The 15,510-nt window shown below is 48.9% G+C and overlaps 2 protein-coding genes and 1 non-coding gene across 4 annotated transcripts; 2 read left to right on the plus strand and 1 right to left on the minus strand.

Moving 5' to 3' along the window:
- The first annotated feature begins 469 nt into the window (after positions 1-469).
- LOC118088046 (U6 spliceosomal RNA) lies at positions 470-576 on the plus strand. Its single transcript, XR_004692907.1, has one exon. It is a non-coding gene; the product is annotated as a U6 spliceosomal RNA (small nuclear RNA).
- A 2,414-nt stretch (positions 577-2,990) lies between these two features.
- LOC118087576 (uncharacterized) lies at positions 2,991-6,620 on the plus strand. 2 transcript variants are annotated; one of them, XM_035120353.2, is made up of 4 exons: positions 2,991-3,723; positions 4,515-5,146; positions 5,831-5,976; positions 6,105-6,620. In XM_035120353.2, exons 1-4 carry the CDS (start codon positions 3,543-3,545, stop codon positions 6,292-6,294), a joined length of 1,149 nt encoding a protein of 382 aa, XP_034976244.2. In that variant the 5' UTR covers positions 2,991-3,542; the 3' UTR covers positions 6,295-6,620. The 2 variants fall into 2 exon arrangements, with proteins under 2 accessions (XP_034976244.2, XP_060131397.1); XM_060275414.1 differs by having other exon boundaries at positions 5,831-5,972; positions 6,105-6,251.
- Positions 6,621-8,442: 1,822 nt separating this feature from the next.
- NDUFA13 (NADH:ubiquinone oxidoreductase subunit A13) lies at positions 8,443-14,734 on the minus strand. The gene is made up of 5 exons (XM_035121018.2): positions 14,578-14,734; positions 12,839-12,917; positions 11,586-11,657; positions 9,968-10,037; positions 8,443-8,669 (listed from the first exon to the last, which is right to left on the minus strand). The coding sequence occupies exons 1-5, from the start codon at positions 14,675-14,677 to the stop codon at positions 8,550-8,552; spliced, it is 441 nt and encodes a 146-aa protein (XP_034976909.1). The 5' UTR covers positions 14,678-14,734; the 3' UTR covers positions 8,443-8,549.
- Between the last annotated feature and the right edge of the window lie 776 nt (positions 14,735-15,510).

A 15,510-nucleotide genomic window follows, 5' to 3' on the forward strand; every position in this document is an offset into this window, starting at 1 on the left:
TCGGCATACATGAAATTTTGTAAAGCCAGCTGATTGTTTTCCAAGTACAGTACTGTATTGCACATGCCGAAGGAGAACGCCCAATCCCTCTTCACCCCCTCATTTGACCTCTTGATTCCCTCTAGTTCTAGATGCCCCATCGCAGAAGCACTTTTCCTACCTCTTTGTCCCAAAATTCACCCGCCCCGTCAATCTCATTATGAAGACCCCGCCTCCTTTCCCCATCATGCATCGCCAGAGCAATGCCCAGTTTCCTTTTATGTTTCTCCGATTTTTTTGCTGCTTTCCTTTAAAAAACTTTACTCCAGAGGAGAAGAGTCGCAGAATCATTTCCTTTGATTAAAAAATGCGAGAAAAGTTCTAAAGGGAAACAATGGATTTTTACCATGATTTCCATTTATGTTCACCGTAACCAAGCAATATTTCCATCATCCGAGGTTTATATAACAGCTGCGCGCCTGTAAGTTACGTGCTCGCTTCGGCAGCACATATACTAAAATTGGAACGATACAGAGAAGATTAGCATGGCCCCTGCGCAAGGATGACACGCAAATTCGTGAAGCGTTCCATATTTTGCAATTATTGATAGTGACCCACATGCAAAATATATTCATGCTGTACATGTATGTGTTTTTTAAAAAAAATAAATGCATCCTCTCCCTCCTCTCTTTCCTCCACCTCTCTACTTTGCAAAACTCATAACCACTTTTGCTATGTTTTGCTTTCAATGTGGGGAAGAAGGGCTCTGCCATAGAACTTTTACCGGTATTTTCAGAGTAGGCCCACTTAAATCAGTTACCTACTTATTTGGTGTTTTCCCCCCCTATTCCCATCTTATTTCCCCCTCCAAACACAATTCATTTCCCCTGCCTTTCCCCCCAATTTGTCCTTGCACAACAGCCCTGTGAGGTAGGCTACAGGCTAAGATGCCCTGCCTAGGCCTCTAGCTCTTGGTTACACTGTCAGGAAGTAGTGATCCTGTGATGGGGCCTCAGGCAGGTAGTAGCAGTCCCCAAAGTGGAGGGGGGGGAGTATGTGATGGGGCTGGCTGGTTGCCAGCACCCCCCCCCCCAGACCCTATAAATCCCCAAGGGGAGAGAGAGAACATGCCACGTTTTAGACTTGCTGCTTGATGTTCTGTAGCTGGTGCCAGAGAAGAAGCCCATCAAGCCCAATAACCCCTTCAGTTCCTGTATGCGACAGACTAGTACATGGGTAGGCAAGCTAAGACCCGGGGGCCCGGATGCAGCCCAATCGCCTTCTAAATTCGGCCTGCGGACGGTCCAGGAATCAGCGTGTTTTTACATGAGTAGAATGTGTGCTTCTATTTAAAATGCATCTCTGGGTTATTTGTGGAATTCACTCATTTCTCTCCCCCCCCTCCACAAATATAGTCTGGCCCCCCACAAGGTCTGAGGGACAGTGGACCGGCCCCCTGCTGAAAAAGTTTGCCTGGATTAGTAGCTTGGAGGGAGGGCTGGGGAAAGCAACCCCTTCCTTGGCCTAAAGGTAAAGGGACCCCTGAAAGAGGCACCCCGAAAGGGAGAGAAGAAGCCGGCCCAGCTCGAGCCTCCCTCCCCGTAGGTCCAGTCGCGGACGACTCTGGGGTGGCGGCGCTCATCTCGCTTTACTGGCCGAGCGAGCCGGCGTACAGCTTCCGGGTCATGTGGCCAGCATGACTAAGCCACTTCTGGCAAACCAGAGCAGCGCATGGAAACGCCGCTTACCTTCCAGCCAGAGCAGTACCTAAGAGATTTGAACCGCCAACCTTCTGATCAGCAAGCCCTAGGCTCTGTGGCTTAGACCACAGTGCCACCCATGTCCCACTAATGGTACTTAAAGGTAAAGGCACCCCAGACCATTAGGTCCAGTCGCAGACGACTCTGGGGTTGCGGCACTCATCTCGCTTTACTGGCTGAGGGAGCCGGCGTACAGCTTCCAGGTCATGTGGCCAGCAGGACTAAGCCGCTTCTGGCGAACCAGAGCAGCGCACAGAAACGGCGTTTACCTCCCCACCGGAGTGGTACCTATTTATGTACTTGCACTTCATGTTTTCGAACTGCTAGGTTGGCAGGAGCAGGGACCGAGCAACGGGAACTCACCCCGTCGTGGGGATTTGAACTGCCAACCTTCTGATCGGCAAGCCCTAGGCTCTGTGGTTTAACCCACAGCGCCACCCGTATCTTAGACTACTGCAATTCAAAGCAGCCGGTGCAGAACTCAGTGACCAGGTTGCTCACCGGAGCAAGACAGTTTGAGAATATTGCACCGAACCTGGTCTGGCTGCTCCGGCAACCAATTGTTGTCCGGGCCCAATTCAAAGTGCTGCTTTTGACCTATGAAGCCTTAAATGGCTCAGGACCACAATACCTCAACGGTGTCTATCCATATGAACCTACCCAGACCCTGAGATTGTCATCTGAGTCCCCTCTTTGTGGGTGTCCCTTCTGAGGGGCACGATAATGGGGCCTTTTCTGTGGTGGCTCCCTGTTTGTGGAATGCTCTCCCCGGAGGCCCCATTGCTACATGATCTTCAGGCACCAGGAAAAAACATTCCTTTTTAAACCGACCTTCGGCTTTTACCTGTCTATGGGTAGGATGTTTTAATCTGTTTTTTAAAAAAATAGAATTGTCTTTTAGATTGGCTTTTTCATGCTTGTTTTAACATAAACATATACAATCCAAAGACAATTAATCTTTTCTCTTATTTTTGTTGCCTTCCCACCCCATTTTCCATAGTTGCTCTTTCTCTCCTTCTGTTGCACCTTTTTTTTCTATCTATCAAATCCCAATCGCTATACTGTACTGTATTATAATCTAATTCCTTTTGCTGCTCCTTGCTCAAAACCTGCTCGCAAGTTCATCATATTATAACATTTCTTTAAATAGTCCGAAAAAGGCAACCATTATTCCATAAGAACACACACCATTAGCTTCTCTTAATTCTGCTGTTAATTATGCACAGGCAAATAATGTATTCTCATGCAGAATGAAATTCAAGAGCTCTTGTCCGTCCTGAATCGCACCTTAATCCTTGGTAACCTTGCCAATTCTTGCAGGAGGAAAAAACAAATATTGTTCCACGGGGCGGCCAAGCTATTATTTAAGCATTATTTCCTTTGTGCACTTTGTGAACAGAGTGTTTTGAAGCACTCCAGCCCTCATTGCTTAGATACTAGCTGGGTCTGAACACAGCAGAGAAAATGTCTGCGAAAAAGGGACATTGAACGGAGCCCCGGAAAGCGGGAAATCTGCCACACAATACGGATTTGGTGGGGCCACGCAAGCTGAAGGGTCCCAGCCCCAACACCCTCCCCCCAAATAATTATCCGAAAGGCCAGTCTATCTCTTAGAGGTGGGCAACGCCATCCTTGCATCTTTCCTGGTCTTCCTTATCGACTCCTTTCCCATCATCTCATGAACAGAAATCAGCTAAGCAGTGGTCACTGAGATCAGCTGTGCTAGAGGTCAGCTGCGTGGAGGAGCAGGAGGAAAGAAGCATCTCTTCAGAGCTCAGCTGCTTCGCTGGCGAATGAGCACGGATGCTCGTTGCGCTCAGCTCCCACCAGTCGTTGCCCGAGCCAGCAAAGTGTGTTGTTCCCTGGAAGAAGACGACAACCATGATGCCAGCCGGCTGGGGTCCCCAGGAGGCAACGAGGCCGCCGCGCATCGTTTGGGCTGATCTCGTGATCCGGGTCCCCCTGCACCAGGGCTGGTCCAAAGGTAACCCCTGTGCAACTGTACTCATTGCATGCGCTTGTTTTTGTTTTGATTTTTCCTGCTTTAATTTTCATCTGTCATTACAGCTGTTCTCTCTGCAGCCTTGTAGTGGGAAGTTTTTTTAATGTTTGATTTTTGTTATGTTTTTATATATGCTGGAAGCTGCCCAGAATGGCTGGGAAAACCGAGGCAGATGGGTGGGGTGAAAATAATAAAGTAATAAATTATTATTATTATTATTACTACTACTACTACTACTACTACTACTACTACTACATTGCAAAATGAAATGGAAAAAAGATCTGCCATTTCAGTAAAATAAAAAAATTCCTTCAGTAGCACCTTAAAGACCAACTAAGTTTTTATTTTGGTATGAGCTTTCGTGTGCATGCACACTTCTTCAGATACACTTGAAACAGAAGTCAGACCCTTATGTATATACAGAGGGTGGGGGTGGGTGGGTGGGAATGGGTGATGGGCTGATGGGAGTGGTAAACCTGTAGATGGCTGTTAACGACTGCTGATGACTGCAATTGGTCCTGCAGGGGGAAAAGCAAGGGCTGAGGCGCTAAAGAAAGCTTGATCATGCATAATGAGAGAAGAATCCAATGTCTTTGTTCATCCCAGGTGGCTCCATGGTTTTAAGTTTGGTAATGAGTTCCAATTCAGCAACTTCTCTTTCCAGTCTGTTCCTGAAATTTTTCTGTCATAAAACAGCTGCTTTGAGATCTTGTATAGAATGTCCTGGGAGATCGAAGTGTTCTCCTACTGGTTTCTCTGTCTTGCCATTTCAGTGGCGCCCAAAGAGATGCAAGACGCGACCTTTGCGGCAGCGATGAAGCAGTACCCAGGAATCGAGGGTCACAAATTGGGCCAAAGGAGCAGGAGGATGCATCTGCCTCAACGCTGCCAGGATTGCATCCGAGGAGCCGAGGCAGAAGACAGAAGGGAGCCCATTGCCCCGGCCTGCCACGCAGTGCCTCCCTCGTCCGCTCCAGAAAATGGAGACTCTCGAGAAAAACGTGCCGTCCGGACGATCCTGGTCGACCTGAGACCCATCCTGGAGAAAGTGGTGGACTCTTCTCCAGAGATGTCGGAGAGAGACCCCCCAAACGACGAAGAACACCTGCAGATGGAGAGTGGAGATCTCCCCAATGAAGGAGGAGGAGGAGGACACACCTCAGAGATGGCCATTGCTGGTTCCATAGATTCCGGCATCCATGAGGACCTCTTGCCGCCTCTCGCCAGCGATCCCTTCCGAGAACCCAGTGCCCATGCCAAGGCCCCAGAGATCTGTCCTCAGTCAGGCGACTCAACTGAGCTTCAGGCCGCGTTGACCCATGAACCGAAACTCGGAACGGCCGTTTCCTCGCCTAAGATTACATCGGAAGAGCTGGGAGCAGACCATCTATTGCAATCGATCAAGGTAAATTCACACACCCAATATGGGTGCTGCTGTGACCTAGGTCTGTCCGTGCACGAGGATGGGGATGGGTTTCCAACCAGGAATGAGCAGATTTCTTCTTGGTACCCTCGCTGTCCAAGGCCTGGTTGCTTAGTGCAACTGGAATGCACTTTAAACATGCTCAAGGACAGACCCTTGCAGGTGTCACTATTTTCCAGGGACGGTCACACGTTTACAGGAGCCGCCCTGGTTTCTGATTCGATCCCGGAATGTCCCGCTTTCCCTTAGGGTGTCCCTATTGTAATCAGAGAAATGTGGGGAGATATGGAGGTTATGTGACCCTTGAAGCAGTCACTAGACAACCCTTAGAAGACATCTGAAGGCAGCCCTGGAGAGGGAAGTTTTTTAATGTTTGACGTTTTATGTTTTCAAATATTTTGGAAGCTGTCCAGTGTGGCTGGGGCAACCCAGCCTGGGGCAGGGTATAAATAATAAAAATAATGATCATTATCATCATCATAATCAAGGAATAGGGCATTCCTATTTTCACTGGAGAAATATTAGAAGGTATGCCCTTGTCACTAACAAGTCATGTCTCCCTCCCTACCTTCTTGGGTCAAGCGTTGGACATGCCCCCAGTTTGAAACATTATCTTGCCTCTTTTTCTTCCCACCCCACCTTGCTTGCCTGCCCCACTTTCCCCAGCCTTCTGCTTCCCTCCCAGACTTCCATCTCCCCACACAGCTGCTGCTGCAGAGACTGCAGGAGACCACCACCAGCCGGCATCACTCGCTGATCGCGCAAGTCCTGAGTTCGCTGCGAGAGGAAGAGCAGCCGCCTCTGGATGGTGGGTAAGGAGCCTTCTTTCTCCCAGGCACACAAATGTAAGATGGGGCACACCCGGCTTGCATTTGAAAAGGATCTAGGGGTCTTAGTGGACCACATGGTGAACATATTCATCCTCTCTCTGCACTTCCAGGCACAAGGCAACCCCCCTCCTGCAGCTGCCCAGCATCAAAGCTTCAGAAAGGAAGAAGGGTGGCCAGGAGATGAAGCATTTCAAGCCCGGCCAAGTGGCCGCCGAAAGGATGCTCGGCAAGTTCACCTGGCACAGGTGCCACAGGGCTGTCTATGGGGCCGGCTCAGCCCCACAAGCCACAGACCTTTGAGTTGCTGCAAGGTCTTTTATTAAAGATGTTGTTACAAAACGAACGAACAACTTAAGAGCTTTGGTTTCTATGGGTCCATTCTGACACCACTCAATGAGGTTTTGCTGGTAACAGGGGTTTGAACTGAACTTTACTCTGCTCAGGGCAGACCCACTAAAATTAATCAACCCAAGCCAGTCAATGTCTTTGGATTTCAACAGTTCTACTACTCAAGCTGAACCAATTATTTTGCAAGGTTAGACACACACACACACACACACACACACACTAGCTGGCCCTGCCACACGTTGCTGTGGCTAATCCCTGTGACTGCCCCCACCCTGTGCCGATCCATGACGTATCCCTCCCCCTCCTCCCTCCCCCAGCTTATCTGTGTGATTCCCCCCACCCCCTGACTTATCCCTGTGATGTCCCCCACCCTGTCCCAACCCATGACACATCACACCCCCTCTTCCCCCCATCCCGGCTCATCTCTGTGACTAGTCCCACCATGTTCTGACCTATCCCGTCCTCTCCTCCTCCCCCAACCCCCAACCAGGTGAGTTAGTACCTCCATCCGGCCTAGTCTGTAAAGGCTTCGGCCTAGTATGTAAACGGGAGCTGAGGTGCTGTTGAGAGGGAATGTTTTATAGGTGCTGTACCAGTGTAGCTGCCGCTAGAGGGCGGTGGTTTGCAACCTGGGTTTTGAGCTTCAAAAAACGGGGTTTTACCTTGCGCTGGAGTGACATCTGTGTAAGCAAATGGTATGTGGACACTCGGTTATTCGCATGTGACATTGTGTCCAAATTTGAACGCAATCGGTCAAGAGGTTTTGGTGTGAGGTGGATACTAACCCACATGCCCAGTTTATATATATATATATATATATATATATATATATATATATATATATATATATATATATATACACACACACACACACACACACACACACACACACACACACACACATATGATTGTGGAGGTCTGTTTTTCCTCAAATAAATAAAATTAAGTCCAGTGTGCCGGCTTTAATTTTTTGCTTTTTTGGACCTGTGACTGTTCATAGAATTGGGATCCCCAAGGGTCATCTAGCCCAACCCCCTGTGATGGGGGCTTTGAAGCCAAAGAAAGAATCCCAAGCAGACAGCCACCCAACTGTTTTAAAAACCTCCAATGAAGCAGAGTCCACCATCTTTAGACAGGTTTCCTAACCACACATTCCTATCCACATCTACTCAGGCAAAGGCTGAGCTCAGCAAGGAGATACTCCCAGAAGAATAAAGGATCAGGGCCTGAGCAGCTGCATGATTTCTGGATGCAAATCTGTAAACGCACACATACAGCATTTCATTTTCTAGTGGTGAAAGCACACCAGATAGCATTCTTTCAAATTTCAGTGCCTCCGTATGTTTTTCTCTTTCGGGGGCAATTTTATTGATTGAATTCATATTCTGCCTAGTCCTCCAAGGAGTTCAAGATGGTTCTCCTCAACAATCCTTAACTTTATCCACCGAACATTAAATTTGATGTAATTTGGCATTGATCTGTTAAAAATTTGGAGAAACCAATAAATATTAATTGGGAAATAAGAAAAAGAGGGAATCTTATCTGCAGAACAACAGTCCTGTGAGGTAGGCTAGGCTGAAAGGCACCCCCAACCCACCCATGGAGCTTCGTGGCTCAGCTGGAATTTTAACCCTGGCCTCCCATATAAGAGTCCGATGCTCTAAGCCAGGCACCCCCAAACTGCGGCCCTCCAGATGTTTTGGCCTACAACTCCCATGATCCCTAGCTAACAGGACCAGTGGTCGGGGAAGATGGGGATTGTAGTCCAAAACATCTGGAGGGCCGAAGTTTGGGGATGCCTGCTCTAAGCACTCCGCCCTGCTGCCTCTCTCTTGGACTCTCAGCTGCTCACCCATCACCCTTATCAGTGGAGCCCCTGTCAAGATCTTGCCCGCTCCCAGCACCCCAGAAATGGTTAAGACTTGTGGTGCTGATAACAGCAAGGTCGCAGGTTCAATCCCCATATGAGAAAGCTGTTTATTCCTGCACTGCAGGGGGCTGGACTGGATAATCCTCAGGGTCCCTTCCACCTTTGTAATTCTACGATATAAGAGGGAGGATGGTTACAGGAGCACAACAGAAGCACGCAACGAAAATGTGTTCCCTTCCAGATTTTTTTATTGAGAAATATATCGTGAGAAATGGGCTGCTACCCCCCACAACAGCCCTCTCTCCCCACCTCCTGCCAATGTCGACACCCGGGCAGCTCACACGTAGAACTGGCACCCGAATTTCATTTCTTCCAGCTTGCTATTCGGGTGCAGGAAGTAGAGCTCGTCTAGCGTGGGGGCCGTCCAACGGGTGGTGTGGTAGCGGGACTCGCCCACCTGGAAGGAGGAAGAGGAGAAGCGGGTCAGGGTGGTGGGCAGGGGTTATCGACAACCTGTCGGCCTCACGTGGGTCAAGCAACATACCGTGTTTCTCATATTATAAGACATGTCTTATATTAATTTTTTCCTCAAAAAAACACGACATGGCTTATTTTCAAGGGATGTCTTATTTTTTAATAAAGTGCACGCGGGCGCTGTTTGCCGGGCATGTCAAGCCCAGCAAACAGCGCCCGCCGATCTTCGGTGACAGGCGGGGGTGGGGGGAGAGCGGAGCACGATCTCCGCTTCCCTCCCACCCCCGCCTGTCACACAGCACAGGGACGAAGATCGGCGGGCGCTGTTTGCCGGGCTTGTCAAGCCCAGCAAACAGCGCCCGCCGATCTTCGGTGACAGGCGGGGGGGGGGGGGAGAGCGGAGCACGATCTCCGCTTCCCCCCCACCCCCGCCCATCACACAGCACAGGGCTGAAGATCGGCGGGCGCTGTTTGCCGGGCTTGTCAAGCCCAGCAAACAGCGCCCGCCGATCTTCGGTGACAGGCGGGGGTGGGGGGAGAGCGGAGCACGATCTCCGCTTCCCCCCACCCCCGCCCGTCACACAGCACAGGGCTGAAGATCGGCGGGCGCTGTTTGCCGGGCTTGTCAAGCCCAGCAAACAGCGCCCGCCGATCTTCGGTGACAGGCGGGGGTGGGGGGAGAGCGGAGCACGATCTCCGCTTCCCCCCCACCCCCGCCCGTCACACAGCACAGGGCCGAAGATCGGCGGGCGCTGTTTGCCGGGCTTGTCAAGCCTAGCAAACAGCGCCCGCCGATCTTCGGTGACAGGCGGGGGTGGGGGGAGAGCGGAGAACGATCTCCGCTTCTCCCCCACCCCCGCCCGTCACACAGCACAGGGCCGAAGATAGTGCTTTGCGATAGTGCTTATTTTCGGGGTATGTCTTATTTTTCACCAACCCTTTGAAATCCTGTCATGGCTTATTTTTTGGGGATGCCTTAAAATATGAGAAACACGGTAGAACTTAAAAGAACAAAAAAAACCCCAACATCCTTATGATAAGTGATACCATCTCTGATCACTTCTCGTAGAGGCACCGCAGTTCCGTCTGGCAGCTTCCTTCTTTGGTCGCTTGGGAGAGTCGCTAAGCTCGCCATAGGTGAGCACTAATTCAAAAGAGGACGCTCTCATTCCACTGTATAGGGGACTTTGCTCTTTTAAGGCCAAGGGGGTGGGAAAGCGCTTGAGCAACCCCATTTTTTAAAACACTGCTCCCCAGAAGCAACCCCAGATTGGTCCTCACCTGCCAGCCGGGGACGTCCTTCATGATCTTGGCTTCCTCGTCCAAATTCTGCCGCAAGAGGCGCAGGGTCCTTTAGGAGGGGAGGAAGACGAGAGACGGACGAGTGAGTGAGGCACAAAGTGAAAACAGCCGAGTTGCACAAGTCCGTTGATTTCAATGGGTCTACTCAGGTGTAGGGCTGATGTCCTCTGCTGTTTTATTTCTGAGGGTTGGAGGCTGGCTTACCTGCATTTTTATTTGATCCATTGCTATTTATCACAGCAACACCTGCTTGGAGAAGGACCTGGGTGTAACTCAAGGATTTTGCAGGCTACTGGCCACTAAGCAGAGGTTGGGTGGCCATCTGTCATGGATGCTTTAGCTGAGATTTCTGCATTTCAGGGGTCCCTTCCAACTCTACAATTCTATGGGGGGGAAACCTAAAAAGCTTTGACTCCCAGACTATATCTATTTCTGAGGAGAGCCTGGGGCCCCGCAGGGATTCGGCTCTATGGATGGAATGTCGGTACTGTAATGCACAACGTTGATAAGACTCTTCCAGCTCAGACAAGCAAATGAAGCAATAACGAGGCTTTCAAGTTCGCTTGCAAAAGATGAGCATAGATAGAGACAGCCAGGTAATGACGAAAAGCATGGAGCAAGAGGCTAGGCACATCTTTCCTTTCCTTTGATAGGGTCCCTGCTAATCGCTGGCAGTTTAAATATGGACACACTTGCATTAAGAGCTGAAGGTTGCATCTTTGGCTAAACCTCTTCTGTGTTTTAGAAACTGAACGAGGGCATTTGCACGTGAACGCTGGCGAGCTGAACGAAGCTTACTCCTAGGAAGCTGTGCAAAGGATCACAGTCCTACTGACCTTAATAACTTAGCAACACACGGTTATTAATAATAGTAACAACAATAATCCAATTTATTACCCACCCTGCACCTTCAGGTCCCAATCACAACAATTTTTAAAATCCAATATTTAAAACACTTTAAAACAAATTACAGTTGCAGAAACAGGGTGGGTCCTGAGACTCTATCATCATCATCATCATTTATTACATTACCCTACATTACATTACATTACCTTACCTTACCCTTCATCCATAGATCTCAGGGTGGTTCACAAGACAGACACACAAAATACATAAGAAAAACAAGAGCAAAACCATATTCATAGCTGCCAAGTTCTCCCTTTTTTAAAGGGAAATTCCCTTATGCTGAATAGGATTCCTCGCGAGAAAAGGGAAAACTTGGCAGCTATGCATATTCCACAATGATTACTTGATGTCGGCTTTTAAGACTCCTTTATGGTTTTAATGCTGCAAACCACCTTGATACTGTATATATTTTTAAATTGATGTAGCAATTATACAGATTTAAAAACAACAACAAATAAGTACACACTCTCTGCTGGTTTATGGGTGTGCTTCCTGGATCAAGGCAAATACCTGCGTTGCGTTTGGGGGGGCTCTCCTCGGGGAGGGGGGCGGTGGTGCCGCAGTGGCTATCACAACAAACCCGCCACAACTTCACGAATTCTGAGGGCTATGTCCATAGAGAGCGGAAGGACCCAGGAGGGGTGGGTGGGGGTCACTTGCTTCAGAGGAATCCCGTGGGATCCAAACATACCTCCGGTCGTTCTCTGCCATCAGAAGAGGAAGGAGGGCAACCCGTGTCTCCAGATCCTCAATGTTCAGACGTCTGGCGAAGGGAGAAATACATAACAATAATAATAACAACAATAGTAACAACAACAACAATAACACCCTGCCCATCTGATTGGTCCAGCTTCTGGGTTCGACAGTGGGGAGGGGGGAATCTTGTTGCGTTCTGCGCATTGCAATAACAGGCAAATCCTGCCCCTTGTCTCTCTTTTCCCACGGTACTCTTTAACCAGGGTTTCTCAACCTTGGGTCTCCAGCTGTTTTTGGACTACAATTCCCATCAACCCTAGCAGTGATCAGGGATGATGGGAACTGTAGTCTGAAAAACAGCTGGACACCCAATTTTGAGAAACCCTGCTTTTAATGTATTAGTGGAGTATTATATCCCCATGACACTTGGCCACTAAAGTTGACAAGGCTGCAGCTGCTTAGTGTGTGTGAACATGCAGCAGAGTAAAAACAGAGAAAAGAATCTGTAAGGAAGTTGGGAATGAACATAAGACTGTCTCGCTAGGGTGATCCATGCCCTGGTTATCTCCTGCTTGGACTACTGCCATGTGCTCTGTGTGGGGCTGCCTTTGAAGGTGACTTGGAAACAGCCCTGTTTAGGGAGGTTTTTAATGTTTGATGTTTTATTCTCTTTTTAATCTGTTGGGAGTCACCCAGAGTGGCTGGGGTAGAAATAATAGAAGATTAATAATAATAATAATAATAATAATAATAATAAACAACCAGTCCTGAAAGATCTTCACTGGCTCCCAGTCCATTTCAGAGTCCAATTCCAAGTGTTGGTGCTGAACTTTAAAGCCCTAAACAGCCTTGGCCCTGTATACCTGAAGGAGCGTCTCCAACCCCATCGCTCAGCCCAGACACAGAGGTCCGGCTCCGAGGGCCTTCTGGCGGTTCCCTCACTGCAGAATTGAGGTTATCGGTGGCTCAATTTCCAACCCTCGTTGTACAGCATGAGACTCTTAAATCTTAGGGTCATGTGTTCAAGCCCCATGCTGGGCAAAAGATTCCTGCATTGCAGGGGGTGGACTGGATGACCCTTGGGTTCCCTTCCAACCCTATCATTCTCTGACAGCTGGCTGCTGGGAGTCCAACGGAGGGTGGGCAAGTATGATGTGGAGGCTTAGATTTTACAAGAGAAAAGGGTCGTTTCAGCTTCTTTCATCACCCACACAGCATCTACTTAGCTGAGACACTACAGAAACTCACCTCCTCTCTCGGTTCCACTTCACTACATTGTAATAACCGTAGATGAGGGTCCCCACTCCAATCGCAAAGAGGCTGTAGCCTGGAGAGGGAAAAACACAAAACAAAAGGGTGATAGCATTCAGTGATCGCCTATACGAAGATCCCTTGAATTAAGGTTACTAGTCCACATTGAGGTTCTGGCTGCTTTGACAACTACCGGTATTCCCTTTTGGATGGGGAAATTAAGCTGAGAAGCTGTTCCAACGGCCAGTTCTAGTACTATAATGCTTGACCAAGTAAAGATTATTGTCTTTGTACCTGAGAACAGATTCTGAGCACTCCCTATCATTTGTGAATTGCATATGCAGATCATTGATTTACTGAACTGGCATGTGCTGTCTTAACAAAATGTTTGTTTGTAGGTTTCTCCTTGTACTTTTAGGGGCATTTTTCATTGTTATTTGGTTGGCTTTAGATGCTGCCCTGTTTGGGTTTCGTTTGTAGAACGAGCAAACGAATGATACCTAGATGACAAAGAAAGAGGAGGACACATGCGAGCTCCTGAACATTTTGTCTCCCCCTTTGGGAGAAGAAAAAGAGAGAGGGACTTGACCTCTATACAGTGGTACCTTGGTTCTCAAACTTAATTCGTTCCGGAAGTCCGTTCCAAAACCAAAGCATTCCAAAACCAAGGCACGCTTTCCCATAGAAAGGAATGCAAAAATGGATTAATCCATTGCAGACTTTTAAAAACAACCCCCAAAGCAGCAATTTAACATGAATTTTCCTATCTAACGAGAGCACTGATCCATAAAATGAAAGCAATAAACAATGTACTGCAATCAATCCATCAGTAGCTGAACTGGGTTCCACACACTAGTTACAGGTAGGTAGCCATGTTGGTCTGACGTAGTTAAAACAAAAAATTAAAAAAAATCCTTCCAGTAGCACCTTAGAGACCAACTAAGTTTGTCATAGGTATGACCTTTCGTATGCATGCACACTTCTTCAGATACTTATTCAGATCTGAAGAAGTGTGCATGCACACGAAAGCTCATACCTATGACAAACTTAGTTGGTCTCTAAGGTGCTACTGGAAGGATTTTTTTTTAATTTTTGGGTTCCACACAGTCACAAAAACAAAAAAAGAGAGCCGCAAAAACAAAAACGCAAAATAAATAGCAAAAACAGATAGACCCCAGTGTAACACTCCAAATGAAAGTGTGGCACTCAAATCGGAAGTGTAACACTCCAAGCGGAGCATGTCCGGCTTCCGAAAAAAAGTTCGCAAACCGGGACACTTACTTCCAGGTTTGCAGTGTTTCGGTTCCAAATTGTTTGAGTGCCAAGGTACCACTGTATTCCCATGATATGAGGCGCCACGGATTGCACTCACCCTTTCAAAGGAATCCTTACACCTAGGCTGCGTTGAGGACCCCGGCGATCCTCAGAGGTCCTCCCCATGCATGTAGGGGGCCAAACTGAGAATGGATCCCACCACTCGGGGAGCCGGGCATCCAAGCAGGGCGGCAGCCAGGACTTGTGTTGGGGTGGAACCGACAGGATTGGTCAGTTGGTCAGGTATTTCTATTGTTTTATTTGATGGGGGGGCAGCTACGCCCAGGCGTCCAAGGCTGGGTCTGTCCCTTTCTGACCCAGCTGCCTGAGCCCCAACCTCCCAACACCACCACCCCACCTCTGAGGGACCCAGGCGTCCGGGCGTCTCCCTGGGAGGGACGCGGGGAGGCCTGACTCCTCACCCGAGAGCCCCCTCCGGGGCAGGTTCCTCTTGTAGTCGATGGGTCCGTATCCGCCGGGCGGCGGCATGTCCTGCTTCACCTTCCCGGCTCCCGCCGCCATTTTGGAAGCGGGACGAGCGCTCCTGGCAGCGGCGCCCTCCGACGTCAGAGCCGCTGGCGGGCGCCTTGGCGTGACGTCACCAACGCTTTCCCCCGCCCCTTGCCAGAGCAATCGAAACCCCGACCGCCCTCTCCGTATTACCGTAACCACACGAGCAGAGGCGCACGTTGTTATGGGGAGCGGGGCGCAGTTAAAAAACGAGCGATCCCAGCCCTCCTGGTTCTTAGCGAAGGGTTGGAACTGAAATAGAAAAAGAGGAAGTTGCTAGGCAGCTCTGCGGGGTTCTACGCAGAGAAAGGGCTTTTTCCCGCCCTCAGCTGATTTCTGCATCGCAGGGGGTCGGACTAGATGACCCGTGGGATCCCTTCCAACTCTACAGTTCTTTCTCTTTACCCGGGGATCCCATCAGCGGGGATTGAACCCGAGAACTTCTGCATGCCAAGCAGGTGAGCAGCAGTCTCCCTCTACCAGCCACGCCACCCTGGCCCAGCCTTCAGACTGCTTGCTTTCCAGGAAAAAGGGGTAAATTTGTCCATCAGTAAAGTGCCTTTAAGCACCATGTGCAAAAAAAAAGTGTCAGAGGTTAAGGGAGAAAATTGTATGTTTGGTAATATTTTGGAACAAGTTCAATGATAACTCAGGGATTTATTTATTTTTAATTTAAGTTGTATGTCCTTGTTTCTCAATCTGATCCTTTTCCACGGTTTTGTATGTTTTGTGGTATACCATGCATTGTGATTTGCCGTTATTTTATTGAGTACAGTTTAATTATTTTTTATTGTAATTTAATGCTCTGGTTCATGGGGTCACGGAGAGTCGAACACGAGTAAGAT

Source organism: Zootoca vivipara, chromosome 6 (assembly GCF_963506605.1).
Source record: "Zootoca vivipara chromosome 6, rZooViv1.1, whole genome shotgun sequence".
In the NCBI taxonomy this organism is placed as follows: Eukaryota; Metazoa; Chordata; class Lepidosauria; order Squamata; family Lacertidae; genus Zootoca; species Zootoca vivipara.